General features: G+C 41.2%; 1 protein-coding gene and 1 long non-coding RNA gene across 2 annotated transcripts; both read right to left on the bottom strand.

Moving 5' to 3' along the window:
- Positions 1-212: 212 nt before the first annotated feature.
- Positions 213-2,661, bottom strand: LOC109879652 (uncharacterized). Its single transcript, XR_002253574.2, has 3 exons — positions 2,475-2,661; positions 2,203-2,258; positions 213-1,884 (listed from the first exon to the last, which is right to left on the bottom strand). It is a non-coding gene; the product is annotated as an uncharacterized LOC109879652 (long non-coding RNA).
- A 2,707-nt stretch (positions 2,662-5,368) lies between these two features.
- On the bottom strand, positions 5,369-12,080 carry LOC109879668 (pregnancy-specific beta-1-glycoprotein 2-like). Its single transcript, XM_031792748.1, is given in 9 exon segments — positions 5,369-5,708; positions 5,825-5,857; positions 5,990-6,040; positions 10,212-10,238; positions 10,538-10,612; positions 10,761-11,027; positions 11,303-11,557; positions 11,677-11,795; positions 11,797-12,080. Coding segments are annotated over 9 exon segments (1,092 nt in total). The 5' UTR covers positions 11,964-12,080; the 3' UTR covers positions 5,369-5,610.
- Between the last annotated feature and the right edge of the window lie 7,523 nt (positions 12,081-19,603).

Raw genomic sequence — 19,603 nt, 5'->3', positions numbered from 1 at the left:
CTAAAATTCAGGTGACAAAATTCTATTATGAAAACAGATATATACACACACACACCTGAGGATAATTTGATGAAGACGAACACTTTTTTTTTTAAATACACATGCACCATTGTTGTTAGTAATTAAACATGTCAGTACTGCAGAGCTCTCTCAGCAATAACACATCCCAGTGCTGAATAGCTCCCTCTCTTTACAAGGTAGATTATAAAACAATAACCTGTACAAATTCCTTGACATAGGTCAAGTGAAATGATATAAGACATTCATTCAGCTGCGATTTAAAACAGAAAGTGCATTGGGTTGGCATAAAGCGCTCTGCAGAAAATACCTGAAAAGGAATCATTCAACCACAAAGTGATTGATACTACAGCTTCAAACAAAAACAACCATCACAAATTGATTGAGATTTTAAAAGATGAGACATGAATACTGAGAAAGGGTAAGAATCCACAAAGCTATTTACCTCAAAGTAGAAGATAATCTCTTGTTTCTTTCCCATCAAATTGTTCTGATACAAATATTGCCCTCATTTCTGAAGTACTATAAATTCATAAAGCACACAGCTCATCACATTATACAGTGAGCTCCAAAAGCATTGAGACAGTGAACCTTTTTTGGTTGTTTTGACTCTATACTTCAGCACTTAAATTTTAAAGGATTTTAAATCATACAATGACTGAGGTTAAAGTGCAGACTGTCTAACTTAATCACTCATCATTATTCACGATTCATTCAGGATTATCAGTAATCATAGGTAGCATCCATAGTCAGGTAAACGTGTCTAGAAACATATTCTTATTTAAAATAAAAGTTGTGCTGCCATCCTGTTAGGAGGTAACAGATAATTTTATGTCAATGGTTCAAATGGATTTTCATTGTTCCATGGTGTTATTCGCCCCCTGGTGGAGCTTTCTGGTACTTCGCCTGTACGCAAACAGGAAGTAGAGAATTCGTTCCGCACGCATAGAAGCAGCTAAAAACAATGCTACGGTGCAGGTCTTTCAGTGTAGTTATTTCTTGTCACGCTTAAGCCTTGGAAAATATTTGTTTTTTCACAACGTTTTCAATATATTAATTCAAGAAAAGTCACGCCTTGGGAGTTTTATTGAAGACTTAGTTGTTAGCGATCTGTCTAGTTTTGCATGGGAACGCAACTCATGTGCAGAATAAAAGTAACAATGCATTATTTACCATTAATTTCTATTGGGCACAAAATAATCTGAGACACAACCAAAACAAACAGCAAATGCATCCAACAAGTAGAGTCACAAGCTTAATGTAATCATTGTGTGCTAGGAATATGGGACCAAATACTAAACTTTACACTACTTTAATACACATGTGAATTTGTTCCAAAACCTTTGCTCCCCTAAAATGGGGGGTCTATGTACAAGACATGCTGCAATTTCTAAAGAGTTCACCCGATACGGATGACAATACCCTCAAATGAAACCTGACAGACTGCACTTTAACCTCATAGTCATTGTATCATTTTAAATCTAAAGTGCTGAAGTACAGAGCCAAAACAACTAAATATGTGTCACTGACCCAATACTTTTGTAGCTCACTGTACTTCATTTGATTGCATGCAAGTTACTATGTGCAATGTTTGCCTGTTTCCCTTCATTTACCATTTATACACTGAACAAAAATATAAACGCAACATGCAAAGTCTCGGTCCCATGTTTCATGAGCTGAAATAAATGATCCAAGAAATGTTCCATACTCACAAAAACCTTATTCCGGACAAATGTTGTGTACATCCCTGTTAGTAAACATTTGTCCTTGGCCAAGATAATTCTTCCACATTATAGGTGTGGCATATCAAGAAGCATGATCATTACACAGGTGCCCCATTTTTCTTGTTCTCATTTACCCCACCAGCTGGAAGGAAGAAATAGAGGAAAGAGCTCATGAGACAAAACATTACTAATGACTAGGGCCAGGAGTTTTTCCTGGCCAGGTCACATGGTCTGGAAAAACTATTGGTCTTATGTTATAAATGCAACAACAGGTGTTCTTCCTTTCCTTTAAGAATACTAGCACCAATCAGACTTGTTCTTTGTTTATATTTCATTGCAACCAAATTAAAAGAAAAATACCATGTTGATCATCACTAACATAATAATGTGACAATGTGAGCACTTCCTAATGCTTCTCAATAAATGTAGTGGTTGGTGTCTTTCTCAGACTCAGACTTACCATCCTAAAATACTGGATTCTTTACTGGTGGTCTTTCTACTTCAATGGAGTGGCATCTGGCAAGAAAACACACAACAGAAGAGTTGGACATAATCATACGCACATGCAGGTAAACACACACATCCCTGCTCTGCCTTCACACCCTCACAAGCTACAACAATCAAACAGTACAGGCATTTCCTAGTTGGTCTTTTCTGGACCACAAACTTGCTCTAACAATCCTCAAGGTAAACAACAACAACATAGTAGATGGCGGAATGCCACTGTCTTACCTCAGGCTTGGGCTCATCTTTAGGACTGTTTGATCCACTGGCTTCAGCTGCTAATTAGATCATTTCTAGTAACCCTCTAAATCACGTGTCAAACTCATTCCATGGAGGGCCGAGTGTGAGAGCCTTACGGTTGTGGGCGGAGCAGTTGCCGTACCAGGCGGCGATACAGCCCGGCAGGATGCTCTCGATTGTGCATCTGTAGAAGTTTGTGAGTGTTTTTGGTGACAAGCCGAATTTCTTCAGCCTCCTGAGGTTGAAGAGGCGCTGCTGTGCCTTCTTCACGATGCTGTATGTGTGAGTGGACCAATTCAGTGTCTGTGATGTGTACGCCGAGGAACTTAAAACTTACTACCATCTCCACTACTCTATCGATGTGGATAGGGGGGTGCTCCCTCTGCTGTTTCCTGAAGTCCACAATCATCTCCTTAGATTTGTTGACGTTGAGTGTGAGGTTATTTTCCTGACATCACACTCCGAGGGCCCTCACCTCCTCCCTGTAGGCCGTCTCGTCGTTGTTGGTAATAAAGCCAACACTGTAGTGTCGTCCGCAAACTTGATGATTGAGTTGGAGTCGTGCGTGGCCACGCAGTCATGGGTGAACAGGGAGTACAGGAGAGGGCTCAGAACGCACCCTTGTGGGGCCCCAGTGTTGAGGATCAGCAGGGTGGAGATGTTGTTACCTACCCTCACCAACTGGGGGCGGCCCGTCAGGAAGTCCAGTACCCAGTTGCACAGGGTGGGGTCGAGACCCAGGGTCTCGAGCTTGATGACGAGTTTGGAGGGTACTGTGGTGTTAAATGCTGAGCTGTAGTCGATGAACAGCATTCTCACATAGGTATTCCTCTTGTCCAGATGGGTTAGGGCAGTGTGCAGTGTGGTTGAGATCGCATCGTCTGTGGACCTATTTGAGCGGTAAGCAAATTAGAGTGAGTCTAGGGTGTCAGGTAGGGTGGAGGTGATATGGTCCTTGACAAGTCTCTCAAAGCACTTCATGATGACGGAAGTGAGTGCTACGGGGCGGTAGTCGTTTAGCTCAGTTACCTTAGCTTTCTTGGGAACAGGAACTATGGTGGCCCTCTTGAAGCATGTGGGAACAGCAGACTGGGATAAGGCCCTCTTGAAGCATGTGGGAACAGCAGACTGGGATAAGGATTGATTGAATATGTCCGTAAACAAACCAGCCAGCTGGTCTGCGCATGCTCTGAGGGCGCGGCTGGGGATGCCGTCTGGGTCTGCAGCCTTGCGAGGGTTAACACGTTTAAATGTTTTACTCACGTCGGCTGCAGTGAAGGAGAGTCCGCATGTTTTGGTTGGCAAAGCGGGCAAAAAAGTTATTTAGTCTGCCTGGGAGCAAGACATCCTGGTCCGTGGCGGGGCTGGTTTTCTTTTTGTAATCCGTGATTGACTGTAGACCCTGCCACATACCTCGTGTCTGAGCCGTTGAATTGCGACTCTACTTTGTCTCTATACTGACGCTTAGCTTGTTTGATTGCCTTGCAGAGGGAATAGTTATATTCGGTCATGTTTCCGGTCACCTTGCCCTGATTAAAAGCAGTGGTTCGCGCTTTCAGTTTCACTCGAATGCTGCCATCAATCCACGGTTTCTGGTTTGGGAATGTTTTAATCGTTGCTATGGGAACGACAGCTTCAATGCACGTTCTAATGAACTCACACACCGAATCAGCGTATTCGTCAATGTTGTTGCAATGCGGAACATATCCCAGCCCACGTGATGGAAGCAGTCCTGGAGCGTGGAATCAGATTGGTCGGACCAGCGTTGAACAGACCTCAGCGCGGGAGCTTCTTGTTTTAGCTTCTGTCTGTAGGCAGGGAGCAACAAAATGGAGTCGTGGTCAGCATTTCCGACAGGAGGGCGGGGGAGGGCCTTATATGCATCGCGGAAGTTAGAATAGCAATGATCCAAGGTTTTACCAGCCCTGGTTGCGCAATCGATACGCTGATACAATTTAGGGAGTCTTGTTTTCAGATTAGCCTTGTTAAAATCCCCTGCTACAATGAATGCAGCCTCAGGATATGTGGTCTCCAGTTTGCAAAGAGTCAAATAAAGTTTGTTAAGAGCCATCGATGTGTCTGCTTGGGGGGGGAATATATACGGCTGTGATTATAATCAAAGAGAATTCCCTTGGTAGATAATGCGGTCGACATTTGAGGGCCGAGTGTCTGCAGGTTATCGCCTTGGACTTGAACTCCTTTCACCTGGTTGTCTAAGTCTTAATTGAAAGAAAAATCAAGGGGAAAAAATATACTAAGCCCTTCATGGAATGAGTTTGACACCCCAGTTCTAGATGAACCCTCTATACTTATAATAAACAGTATAATGTATTTCAAATCAAATTTTATGGTACATCCGCAGAATACAACAGACCTTACCATGAAATGCTTACTTACAAGCCCTTATCCAACAATGCAGTTCAAAAAATAGTTAAGAAAATATTTACTAAATAAATAAAAGAAAAAAGAAGAAGAAAATGACATAACAATAACACGGCTATATACAGGGGGTACCGGTACCGAGTTGATGTGCGGGGGTACAGGCTAGTCAAGGTCATTTGTAAAGTGACTATGCATGGATAATAAACAGCGAGTAGCAGCAGTGTAAAAACAAAGGCGAGGGCAATGTAAATAGTCCGGGTGGCCATTTGATTATTTGGTCAGCAGTCTTATGGTTTGGTGGTAGAATCTGTTAGGGAGCCTTTTGGTCCTAGACTTGGTACTCCGGTACCGCTTGACGTGTGGTAACAGACGGAACAGTCTGTGACTTGGGCGACTGGAGTCTGACAATTTTTTGGGCCTTCCTCTGACATGGCCAAGTACATAGGTCCTGGATGGCAGGAAGCTTGGTCTCAGTGATGTACTGGGCCGTACGCACTACCCTCTGTAGCGCCTTACGATCGGATGCCAAGCAGTTACCATACCAGGCAGTGATGCAACCCGTCAGGAAGTCCAGTTGCAGAGGGAGGTGTTTAGTCCCAGCGTCCTTAACTTGTGATAAGTGATAAGCTTTGTGGTCTGTGACCATTGACGTTTAGCATTTAAGAATCAGTCAGTTACAAGAATCAAATCATCAAGACAAATATGGTTGGAGTTCACTGTAACTGCCGGGTAAACTATCCGCTTAAGTTTCATACACGCCTCCATTCTCCTGCCCCTTTCCAGGCTTGTCTGCATCCTCTTCCCCTGCTTTGTGGTTGACCGTCAGCGGAACCATAATCTCTGCAGAATCACACACAGAAGGAAGACATCAACTACAGCCTCTCTCCTACTGCATCAACTGCTATTTAAGAATTTACCTCTGCTTTATACAGTCTTACATTAACTGGATTACTTGCCTCGTTCTGTCTGGACTCCTTCACTGCCTTTAGCTGAGGAGAAGAGAGAAAAGTTGAGCTTAGCATTCTCATACACAGATCACATTAGTATTTGTTGTGTTCACTTCTGGATGAGAATGAAAAGGAGGCTCAGTGAATTCCAGGTGAATGCCACTGTCTTCTTACCCTCAGACTTTGACTCATATTTAGGACGGTTGGATCTGCTGGCTTCAGCTGCTGATGAGAACAGAAGGACAAACTTTCTCTAATCAGATCATTTTGAAATAAACACTCCTATACTTCAAAGCATTCAGATGTACAACTGACTAGTTATCCCCACTTTCCCAATACATAGTGTATTATATTTAACTTTTAAGAATCTGTCATTTACAGCAGTGTTTCCCCTAGGATTGGTCAATCAACATTGGTTTACAGCAAAAAGAGTAGAAGAGGTTCCTTGAATTTAGGATGTACAGTTGAAATCGGAGGTTTACATACACTTATGTTAGAATCATTAAAACTAATTTTTCAACCACTCCACAAAGTTCTTGGTAACAAACTATAGTAAAGGCAAGTCGGTTAGGAAATCTACTTTGTTTATGACAGTCATTTTTCCAACAATTGTTAACAGACAGATTATTTCACTGTATCACAATTCCAGTAGATCAGAAGTTTACATACACTGAGTTGACTGTGCCTTTAAAGAGCTTGGGAAATTCCAGAAAATTGTCATGGCTTTAGAAGCTTCTGATAGGCTAATTTACATTATTTGAGTCAATCGGAGGTGTACCTGTGGATGTATTTCAAGGCCTACCTTCAAAGTGCCTCTTTGCTTGACATCATGGGAAAATCAAAAGAAATCAGCTAAGACCTCAGAAGAAATATTGTAGACCTCCCCAAGTCTGGTTCATCCTTGGGAGCAATTTCCAAACGCCTGAAGGTACCAAGTTCATCTGTACAAACAATAGTATGCAAGTATAAACACCATAGGACCACGCAGCTGTCATACCGCTCAGGAAGGAGATGTGTTCTGTCTCCTAGAGATGAACGTACTTTGGTGCGAAAAGTGCAAAGCAATCCCAGAACAACATCAAAGGACCTTGTGAAGATCCTGGAGGAAACATGTACCAACGTATCTATATCCACAGTAAAAGAAGTCCTATATCGACATAACCTGAAAGGCCGCAGGGCAAGGAAGAAGCCACCGCTCCAAAACCGCCATTAAAAAGCCAGACTACGGATTGCAACTGCACATGGGGACAAAGATCGTACCTTTTGGAGAAACGTCCTCTGGTCTGATGAAACAAAAATAGAACTGTTTGGCCATAATGACCATTGTTATGTTTGGAGGAAAAAGGAGGAGGCTTGCAAGCCGAAGAAAGGGGGTGGCAGCATCATGTTGTGGGGGTGATTTGCTGCAGGAGGGATTGGTGCACTTCACAAAATAGATGGCATCATGAGGTAGGAAAATTATGTGGATATATTGAAGCAACATCAAGAAATCAGTAAGGAAGTTAAAGCTTGGTCGCAAATGGGTCTTCCAAATGGACAATGACCCGAAGCACACTTCCAGAGTTGTGGTAAAATGGCTTAAGGACAACAAAGTCAAGGTATTAGAGTGGCCATCACAAAGCCCCAATCCTATAGAGAATTTGTGGGCAGAACTGAAAAAGCGTGTGCGAGCAAGGAGACCAACAAACCTGACTCAGTTACACCAGCTCTGTCAAGAGGAATGGGCCAACATTCACCCAACTTATTGTGGGAAGCTTGTGAAAGGCTACCCGAAACGTTTGACCCAAGTTAAACAGTTTAAAGGCAATGCTACCAAATACTAATTGAGTGTATGTAAACTTCTGACCCACTGGGAATGTGATGAAAGAAATAAAAGCGGAAATAGATCACTCTACTATTATTCTGACATTTCACATTCTTAATATAAAGTCAACCGATTATGATTTTAACGCCAATACCGATTATTGGAGGACCATAAAAGCCAATACCGATTAAATCGGCTGTTTTTATTTAATTATTTATTTGTAATAATGACAATTACAACAATACTGAATGAACACTTATTTTAACTTAATATAATACATCAATACAATCAATTTCACCTCAAGTAAATAATGAAACATGTTCAATTTGGTTTAAATAATGCAAAAACAAAGTGTTGGAGAAGAAAGTAAAAGTGCAATATGTTCCATGTAAAATATGTGCCAAGTAAGAAAGCTAACGTTTCAGTTCCTTGCTCAGAACATATGAAAGCTGGTGGTTCCTTTTAACATGAGTCTTCAATATTCCCAGGTAAGAAGTTTTAGGTTGTAGTTATTATAGGAATTATAGGACTATTTCCCTCTATACCATTTGTATTTCATTAACCTTTGACTATTGGATGTTCTTATAGGCACTTTAGTATTGCCAGTGTAACAGTATAGCTTCCGTCCCTCTCCTCGCTCCTCCCTTGGCTCGAACCAGCAACACAATGACAATTAGCGCGCGCTAACTAGCTAGCCATTTCACTTCGGTTACACAAGCCTCATCTCAGGAGTTGATAGTGCTTGACGCACAACGAAGAGCTGCTGGCAAAACACACGAAAGTGCTGTTTAAATTCATGTTTATGCGCCTGCTTCTGCCTACCACCGCTCAGTCAGATACTTGTATGCTCAGTCAGATTATATGCAACGCAGGACACGCTAGATAATATCTAGTAATATCATCAACCATGTGTAGTTAACTAGTGATTATGATTGATTGTTTTTTATAAGGTAAGTTTAATGCTAGCTAGCAACTTACCTTGGTTTACTGCATTCGCGTAACTCCTTGTGGAGTGCAACAAGAGAGAGGCAGGTCGTTATTGCGTTGGACTAGTTAAGGTTGCAATACTCTCGGGATCCCCCAAGCTGACAAGGTGAAAATCTGTCGTTCTGCCCCTGAACAAGGCAGTTAACCCACTGTTCCAAGGCCGTCATTGAAAATAAGAATGTGTTCTTAACTGACTTGCCTAGTTAAATAAAGTTTAAATAAACGTCGGCCAAAAATACCGATTTCCGATTGTTATGAAAACTTGAAATCGGCCCTAATTTATCGGCCATTCCGATTAATCGGTCGACCTCTAATCCTAACTGACCTAAAACAGGGAATTTTTAATAGGATTAAATGTCAGGAATTGTGAAAAACTGAGTTTAAATGTATTTGGCTAAGGTGTATGTAAACTTCAGACTTCAACTGTATTTTCCCTTTAAATTTGCATAAGGTTATGAGATTACTACTGTGCACTCACTATCTGTACTTTACTATTTATATATATTTGACAACTTTTACTTCACTATATTCCTAAAGAAAATAATGTACTTTTTACTCCATACATTTTCCATGACACCTACAAGTTTTATTTATTTATTTTTATTTGACCTTTATTTAACCAGGTAGGCAAGTTGAGAACAAGTTCTCATTTACAATTGCGACCTGGCCAAGATAAAGCAAAGCAGTTCGACACATACAACGACACAGAGTTACACATGGAGTAAAAACAAACGTACAGTCAATAATGCAGTATAAACAAGTCTATATACAATGTGAGCAAATGAGGTGAGAAGGGAGGTAAAGGCAAAAAAGGCCATGATGGCAAAGTAAATACAATATAGCAAGTAAAATACTGGAATGGTAGTTTTGCAATGGAAGAATGTGCAAAGTAGAAATAAAAAATAATGGGGTGCAAAGGAGCAAATTAAATACAGTTGGGAAAGAGGTAGTTGTTTGGGCTAAATTATAGGTGGGCTATGTACAGGTGCAGTAATCTGTGAGCTGCTCTGACAGTTGGTGCTTAAAGCTAGTGAGGGAGATAAGTGTTTCCAGTTTCAGAGATTTTTGTAGTTCGTTCCAGTCATTGGCAGCAGAGAACTGGAAGGAGAGGCGGCCAAAGAAAGAATTGGTTTTGGGGGTGACTAGAGAGATATACCTGCTGGAGCGTGTGCTACAGGTGGGAGATGCTATGGTGACCAGCGAGCTGAGATAAGGGGGGACTTTACCTAGCAGGGTCTTGTAGATGACATGGAGCCAGTGGGTTTGGCGACGAGTATGAAGCGAGGGCCAGCCAACGAGAGCGTACAGGTCGCAATGGTGGTACTTGTAAAGTACTTGTTACAATTAGAATGCTCAGGCATGACAGCAATATGGTCCAATCTACACACCTATCAATATAATGCATTGTCATTCCTACTGCCTCTGATCTGGCAGACTCACTAAACACAAATACTGCATTTGTAAATGATGTCTCAGTGTTGCAGTGTGCATACATTAATACATTATTAAGACGATTTCAATTCAATTAAATGCACATTGTCTAACATTTTGGTGAAGCAGTGAGTATGAAGAGTTGGACCAGAAAGAGCCAGAGAATCATCCTACCTTTAATTTTCTTCCACACCAACCAAACTGGGGAGTGAAAATACAAATATTTGACAACTTCTTAAAGTACAAGTCTGCATTAACCATTCTATCAGCTATTGAGTATGACTCCACTGACAATTACATGCTTAAGCTGCAACAACAGATATTTTCAGACAGCACCAATAAAAAACCTGCATACAGTACCTGCACACCTGAACACTACTGTAAATATAGGTAGAACAGGTATACCCTTCAGGGGGTATAGCTCATCACTGTTGTTGCTGCTGTTATGTCAATCTGTGCTTCACAACTATGAACATGTTAGATAGATGTGCTGTTCTTACCTGTTATGACGGCAACAAGCGCTACAATGGTAAAGACAACACCAACAACAACCCCACCACCAATTTCAGAAGGCTCTGAAATGAAAAATACATTTTCGTATTAATACTTTGACAGGAGTTTCAGGTATTCAACATAGGACATTTTGAATGCTGCACTACAACACTAGCAGTGTCACTAACATATCAATAGATAAGATTAACACACTTAAGAGTGTCCACTCACCTGGACCAAACACCTCTCCAACTGGCTCACTGACTTCCCCACTAACAGAGTTCTTCAGCTTGCAGATATACTTGTAACTGTTGGTTGATTTGCCAGTGTCGCTCTTAGAGACAATCAGCTGTTTTCCTATGACCTCCCACGCCCCCTCTCCCACTTTCCAGCTGTAGGTGACGCGTTCAGCACCAGTGGCGTTGCCTTCAGAGGTTAGAATGCAGGAGGTTTTGTTGGAGTTGCAGGTATAAGTGATTGTGGGTTTGGGAACTGCCTCTGTAAATTCAGGAACGAAAGAGAAAGACAAAGCAGGAAAAAAATGCTTGTGAGGCACTGCATAATCTGCTATTTAATATAGAGGCACACAGACAGAAACACTTACTGATAACATAATATATATGTCCGCTCAAGCACTTTGCTGTTGAACTCCACATAATAAACCCCAATGTCTGTTTTCAACATAGTGTAGCAATGAAAATGTCCTACAACACTTAGCAGTGTTACTAACATATCAATACATAAGACTGTAACACACTTGAGGGTCCACTCACCTGGACCAAACACCTCACTGACTTCCCCACTAACGGAGTTCTTCATCTTGCAGAAGTACTTGTAACTGTTGGTTGATTTGCCAGTGTAGTTCTTAGAGACAATCAGCTGTTTTCCTATGACCTGCCACGCCCCCTCTCCCACTTTCCAGCTGTAGGTGACTGGTTCAGCATCAGTGGTGTTGCCCTCACAGGTCAGAGTGCAGGAGGTTTTGTCTGGGTTACAGGAAGAAGTGATTGTGGGTTTGGGGACTGCCTCTGTAAATAGAGGAAAGAAACAGGAATCATTTGGGAAAATGCTTGTGAGGCACTGCAATACATAACCTGCTGTTTCTCCATGACCACACACACAAACACAGAAACACAGAAACACTTACTGAAAACAGATAATGTATATGTCTTAAGCAGTTTGCTGTTGAACTCCACAGAATAAACTCCACTGTCTGTTTTCTTCAATCCACTGATTCTCAGCTCTCCAGTAGTCTGGTCCAGGGTTGATGTCCAGACCACCAAAATCCTTGTCCCACTCTGCCACCTTGTTCTTCCCATGCTTCCATAGGACGCTTGTGATGGGGTCAGGCACTGTGGACTTGTCTGGCGTCAACACGAGCTCACCTCCCACTTCATGATAAAGATCATCTAGGAAAGCAGACATTTCATACATGTATCAGAGTATCAATGTATCCAGGGTAACACATTATGGTGAGGGTATAAATATGTAGTCCTAACACTATTGGCATTGAAAGAGACATTATTATCAACCTTTACTGTTTATATCTAGAATTCTGCTTGCTGGGTGTATCTGGTCTATGTAGTCTGACCATTTTACCAGTATTTTCCCCCTCACTAACACCACTGGAGTAGAAATTGAACTAGACTACGCAACAGATGAAAATCTTTGGGTACACGCTGCCTCGGAGGCTGTCCACTATTATGCAATGGGTGGGTCCAATCCTGAATGCTGATTGGCTAAAAGCACATTCCAGATGGTGTCTACTGCACAAGTTATCATCGGCTAAATCTATGATGTTAAAATGCCTATTTACTCTGTTCCATTTGACTGCGCAATCCACTGTCTCCTCATCCCAGGCAGGGAAGATATACACTTGATCCCCACTATAAAAAGCATCTAGACATTATCTCAGATTTGTATAAACCTTACTGTCCGTCTCTCTGACATTTGCAACATTGTTTCAATATTCAAATTTGATCTCCAACTGTACCATAGTAATGAACGTTTAGGGGTCGGGACGAGAGAGAGAGGCAGGCAGTGTTTCTCAGACAGTCAAAATCATGAATCAGCTGGCATCATTTTTATGAATATATATACAAAGAAATGTCAATTTAAAAAAGGTATAACGAAATTAAGTGCGGCTAGTTTGCAGTTTTCCAGCTTCAGTTTGAAGTTATTGTGTTAGCTGTGTTGTTGGCTAGCTCTTTTGAACAACAGTGTCCTAACAAGAGTGCACATTTTCTATGCCAGGCAAAATCGTGCATCATTACATCATTGCTATGGATATATCCAAATAAATGTCACTAGAAAACAGCTTAAACAAATGCAGCTACTTTTTTTTTCTGTCTGCACTGTTTGACGTGACTAAGTTACAGTGGGGCAAAAAAGTATTTAGTCAGCCACCAATTGTGCAAGTTCTCCAGCAATCAGCCCCAAAACATCACTGCTCTAGAGGAGATCTGCATGGAGGAATGGGCCAAAATACCAGCAACAGTGTGTGAAAACTTTGTGAAGACTTACAGAAAACATTTGACCTCTGTTATATACCCTTTGTTGGCAATGACAGTATTGAGAAAAACTTTTTTTATTGACCAAATACTTATTTTCCACCATAATTTGCAAATAAATTCATTAAAAAACCTACAATGTGATTTTCTGGATTTGTTTTCCTAATTTTGTCTGTCATAGTTGAAGTGTACCTATGACGACAATTACAGGCCTCTCATCTTTTTAAGTTGGAGAACTTGCACAATTGGTGGCTGACTAAATACTTTTTTGCCCCACTGTATATGCTTTTAAGAGTGCTATTTGAGGACCCCTTGTATTAAATGCTTTCATGGCAACAAGTTATTGAGAAATGATTTACAGTATACACACATCCATGCACACCCCGCCCCTTCTGTATGCTTGCGCCTTGGCAAAATTCGTCTGTGCGTAGCTAAACGGAATAAGAAGAGTGCGGTACTCATACAAACCCACATGCCATGCTTTTTTTCATTGAATTGATTCCCGACTCCGGCGGCTGCGCTTGTTCGTTAAGTTGCAACGCATATTGTGTTCATAAGGCACATTGATACATATCCTATACCTATTGTACATGACAATCAAACATTATGTGATAATGTTGTAGGCTAGGCTATACAATAAGCACACTAGATATAGCACACAAATATTAGGTAGGCCGGTCGGTTCAACTTACCTCCGGAAACCACCTTTTGCGCCAGACGAAAGCAGAAGCACAATCCAATGAACGTTAGTTTGGGCACATTTGCTAGTTAGTTTGTTTACATATTAAATAAAAGTAAGTTAAAATTAGATGTGCTAAAAAAACTGTGCGGCTCATAGTCTTCTTCGCTGAGATTTAATAGCGGTTGGCATCCCAAAAAAACACGTTGCATTACCGCCACCTACTAGACTGGGGTATAACGCCCTTATACTTTGCTAAAATAAATAAATAAATAACAAAATACCTTACCATCTAACACTAAAAAACAACTCACAAAAATACCAAAGAAATACCACACTCAACTATTTAAATATATTTAGTCCTACTTCAGGCCAACAGCCTGAAAGGATAGGACACTAGCACTTAACACACCCTGTAACTCTTCTGATGTAAAGTCTCGCAGACCCAAATGCCTCTCTGCAGCTGCCACCACAACCTCTATTTTCTGCGACTTACGTTCCATCCCTGCAGTACAGTTGATAATCATTACTATAAATGCCCAAAATCCAATCCTACTGAAACATACAGAACCAGTCAAAAGTTTGGACACACCTAATCATTCAAGGGTTTTTCTTTATATTTACTATTTTCTATATTGTAGAATAATAGTGATGATGTCAAAACTATGAAATAACACATATGGAATCATGTAGTAACCAAAAAAGTGTTAAATAAATCAAAATATATTTTATGTTTGAGATTCTTCAAAGTAGCCACGCTTTGCCTTGATAACAGTTTTGCACACTCTTTGCATTCTCTCAACCAGCTTCATGAGGTAGTCACCTGGAATGAATTTCTAATAACAGGTGTGCCTTGTTAATGTTCATTTGTGTCATTTTTGTCCTTCTGAATGCATTTGAGCCAATCAGTTGTCATGACGTTGCCCTTTTTGGGTACAGCAAGCCCCATCTCCCTCCCTCCTGCACACCGGCTGCTGTGGTCAGAGAGAGGTCCTAAATTCCTGAGGAGATTATCTCCTCATGGCCACAGTATAGAGACATAGTGAATTTTCATAGAGAACAAAAGAATTTCTTCCACCTCACAGAACTTGAGGTCCGAACAACATTTATGTTCCGGAGAAGGTATAAAAGATCGGTAAAGAATCCAGCTACGAACTGGTCCGTTTGTTACAACTTGGGGAAGCTCATGGGAGACGGTGCGGCCACATTACTATAACACTGTTCATATAATAGCCTCAGATATTAGGTTTAAATCTAATTGTTGTATAAGATGAATGAGTGAGGATGATACTGTTTTTAAAATTGTGTAATGTGATTTTGGACTGTTTAATGAAGGAAACTCCAATTCCCTTTTGAGTTTAACTTAATCAGTGGGCCGCCCATGAGCCCAGTTAGGGTCGGGCATCCTGGGAAAGGCCCTTTTCTGCAACTCCTGAATAAAACTCCAACTTTGAGAATGTCTCAACAGACCATGTTTCTCTCAATCACGAGAGGACAAAAGGTTGCAGACCAGCTTACACTCTTAGACTATCGATACCAACAGAATAAGAACAAGTCTTTGATAATAATTACTAGTCTGCAGCTAGGAATTCGCTATCATTGAACGCGAAGAACGACAACCGCCGAAACACCTATCGATAACGACATGAATGAATGTCTTTCTGAACTAACCATGACAGAGAGAGAGAGAGAGAGAGAGAGAGAGAGAGAGAGAGAGAGAGAGAGAGAGAGAGGAAACTCTCCAACAGAAACTAACTTTTCAGCAGAGATCCCGACGACACACTGAGCATAAATATACAGTATATATATTGATTGCAATTGTTCCCGAATGAGTGAGCATTTATGTGAAAAGGATTAGCATTTCAATTGTTATAATTATCAACTGTGTGTTGTCTTATCTCAGTCGACCCCCACTCACTTTTGTACACCAAGCCGCCATGCCGGTTTAGCCCACTAGGGCACATCCCCCTATCATTTCTTGTAACCATATTTACTTTGTTTGATTGTGCACTTCTGTGATTGTTTAGTTAGTTAATAAATACATGATTTAAGACAATTGATGTATGGATGACTCATAGTGAAGACTGGGTTCGTGCAGATAACCAACAATTTACGACGTTTGGAATGAGACTAACGTGAGGTAAACTCAATAATTCATTAATTCGAAGACTAATGGATCAGATATAAAATATCTGAAAAGTTGTATTAGGAAATTATAACTTTGTAATCTGAATATTTTCCTTGGTGCACCGACTTCCTAGTTAATTACAGTTACATGATTAATCAGTTTAATCGCGTAATAATAATTACAGAGAATCTTTGATAAAAACTAAGTCTTCAGTTAATGATAGTAAAGACACATATTTGACGCCACCTGTGAGGACTTTAAAACTAGGATGCACGTTTGGTTCATTTTGATAATATACATTTATGACGCCCCCGTGCGAGGAATCTAAAATAGAATTGGACTTTGCTGTGGAATTCTACATATCAATTGTGCAAACAGAATTGTACAAACAGAATGCTTTCTATACAAATTGGTTGTGTGTGTGTTTCCATTTTGGAACAAGATATTTTGGGAACGCCTCCGGTCCTGTGTCGATAGCAATGAGTGATAAATTCCAGATTTAGTCCGTTAGGCCAAACGGTACTATTTCTGTCGGTCAATATTAACTTCTAGAGCAAGGGCAGAGAGCCAGTAAGGTTAGAAACTCGGGGACCGAACCAAAGTATTCTGTCCACCTACCGCACTAAGCAAGTGTGGGCAGACCACGGGCATATCTGTATTTATGTACCCTGTCGCTCCGGTCAACATAACGCTAGCAAAGCATGCTGAATGGTTTAATGTCTAGTAACTAGTAAACCCACCCTTTCCATGGTGAGAGGACCCTATTTTGTGCTTAGAAGTGATATTTCTGATCAACGTAGGATTAGCTTGCACGGGATGCTAAGCTAACAAAGGGGGAAACATTTTCACTTCCTGTTTTCCGTAAAATTCCTCCGCCTTGCGGAGTCCCGCCCTTTGTACTTCCGTTTGATTTCAACATTCTGCATCACTGGTGGTGAAGAATCGCAAGTACATCTTTCTAGCGCAGGCAGAACCCCTCGACAACATTCCTCTGAAAAGGAGGAGCAAAGGAGCATAATTCATTTTTTTTTTTAAATATGTAACTTTCACACATTAACAAGTCCAATACAGCAAATGAAAGATAAACATCTTGTTAATCTACCCATCGGTGTCCGATTTCAAAAATGCTTTACAGTGAAAGCACAACATATGATTATGTTAGGTCATAGCCAAGTAGAAAAACACAGCCATTTTTCCAGCCAAAGATAGGAGTCACAAAAAGCAGAAATATAGATAAAATTAATCACTATCCTTTGATGATGACACTCATAGGACATCATGTTACACAATACATGTATGTTTTGTTCGATAATGTGCATATTTATATCAAAAAACCTCAGTTTACGTACAGTAATGTTTTGATTCCGAAACATCCGGTGATTTTGCAGAAATACTCATAATAAACATTGATAAAAGATACAAATGTTATTCACAGAATTAAAGATAGACTTCTCCTTAATGCAACCACTATGTCAGATTTGGAAAAAAACTTTTTTATGTCCAAATAGCCACTCGTTGTTAGCGTGTTCAGCCCAGTAATCCATCCAGACAAAAACTCTAAAAGTTCCGTTACAGTCCTTTAGAAACATGTCAAACGATGTATGGAATCAATCTTTAGGATGTTTTTAACATAAAACATCGATAATGTTCCAACCAAAGAATTCCTTTGTCTTCAGAAAAGCACTGGAACGAGAAGTAACTCTGGCAGGAGCGCGCGTCATGAGACCAAGGCTCTCTGCCAAACCACTGACTCAAAGAGGTCTCATGATCCCCTCCTTTATAGTAGAATCCTCAAACCAGTTTCTAAAGACGGTTGACATCTAGTGGAAGCCGTAGGACGTGCAACCTCATCCATATCTCAATGTGTATTCGGTAGGCCAAGCTTTGAAAAACTACAAACCTCAGATGTCCCACTTCCTGGTTGGATTTTTCTCAGGTTTTCGCCTGCCATATGAGTTCTGTTATACTCACAGACATCATTCAAACAGTTTTCAAAACTTCAGAGTGTTTTCTATCCAATACTAATAATAATATGAATATATTAGCATCTGGGACAGAGTAGGAGTCAGTTCACTCTGGGCACGCTATTCATCCAAAAGTGAAAATGCTGCCCCCTATCCCCAAAAGGTTTAAAAGGCAATTACAAACACATACTAGTAGTAGGCTAGTCATTTCTGCTGCTCGAGATCTACATATTTTGGGTGATGCGAAACAAGGTCATCATCTCACTGGCTTCTTCTAGGCCGAGCTCTCATTGGCTATTGCTGATCATCGTTCTCAAAACGCGTTGTTGCACATCTCACACTACAACTCACACTAACCCTATTACAGGGGCCGAGTCACTGGCTTACTGGTGCTCTTTCATGCCGTCCCTAGGAGGGGTGTGTCACTTGAGTGGGTTGAGTCACTGACGTGATCTTCCTGTCTGGGTTGGCGCCCCCCCTTGGGTTGTGCCATAGCGGAGATCTTTGTGGGCTGTACTCGGCCTTGTCTCAGGATGGTAAGTTGGTGGTTGAAGATATCCCTCTAGTGGTGTGGGGGCTGTGCTTTGGCAAAGTGGGTGGGGTTATATCCTTCCTGTTTATCCTAATAATATGATACATTTTAACCCAAAAGAGAGAAGAGTTTACTGAAGAGAAACAAACCTTCCCTGTACAGAATCTAAATATTTATCAAACAAACTATATATTCAACAAGTGCATTTCAACTGTTTTTTTTCTGGTACAGACTCTGTAGCTGTACTGGTCTCTGCTGGTATAGAGGATTTACCTATACTTCCCTATGAAGTAGGCAGAGATCAGTTTAACAGTTCTCATATATTGTCGAATCCAAGATGAAATCCAAGATTCTGTAAGAAAAATTATTAAATAAAGTTGCTTTATTTTGCAAGATCACAAGCTCTGAGCTGTTGAAAATTTCACCCACATTTATACTCTAAGCTACTTCAATAATGAGGACACATCAGATAGCACCAATAAGCAACATGCACACCTGAATTACTTCTCTGATTGTCACGGTTGTCCTAAGAACTGGACCAAGGCGCAGAGGATGTTGAGTTCCACATATTTATTTCAAAGTGAAACTTTATGTAAAAACAATAAATTAATAAACGAACAACGAAACGTGACTACGTGGTGCACAAACACAAAACAATACCCCACAAGCACAGGTGGGAAAAAAAGCTACTTAAATATGATCCCCAATTAGAGACAACAATTACCAGCTGCCTCTAATTGGAAACCATACAAAACACCAACATAGAAAATATTAACTAGAACACAACATAGAAATTTTAAACCAGAATACCCCCAAGTCACGCCCTGACCTACTACACCATAGAGAAACATGGGCTCCCTATGGTCAGAGCGTGACAGTACCCCTTGGAGCTGGACTGGACGCCGGGCCTGGACTGGGCACCGGCACAGAGGAAAACTCCTGTCTTGGAGCGGGACTGGACACCGGGCCTGGACTGGGCACCGGCGCAGAGGAAGGTACCAGCCTTGGAGCGGGACTGGACGCCGTGCCTGGACTCTCCGGACTGTGAACCGTCGCCGGAAGCGCCGGACTGTGAACCGTAGCCGGAAGCTCTGGACTGTGAACCGTCGCCGGAAGCTCCGGACTGTGAACTGTCGCCAGAAGCTCTGGACTGTGAATGCACACTGGAGGCCTAGTGCGTGGAGCCGGTACAAGTGGCACCGGACTGGATACACACCCTTCAGGGCGAGTGCGAGGAGCAGGCACAGGACGTACCGGACTG

The sequence above is a fragment of the Oncorhynchus kisutch genome, linkage group LG16 (assembly GCF_002021735.2).
Source record: "Oncorhynchus kisutch isolate 150728-3 linkage group LG16, Okis_V2, whole genome shotgun sequence".
In the NCBI taxonomy this organism is placed as follows: Eukaryota; Metazoa; Chordata; class Actinopteri; order Salmoniformes; family Salmonidae; genus Oncorhynchus; species Oncorhynchus kisutch.
The sequence above is the reverse complement of the archived record's forward strand: the minus strand, read 5'-3'. Positions and strand labels throughout refer to the sequence as shown.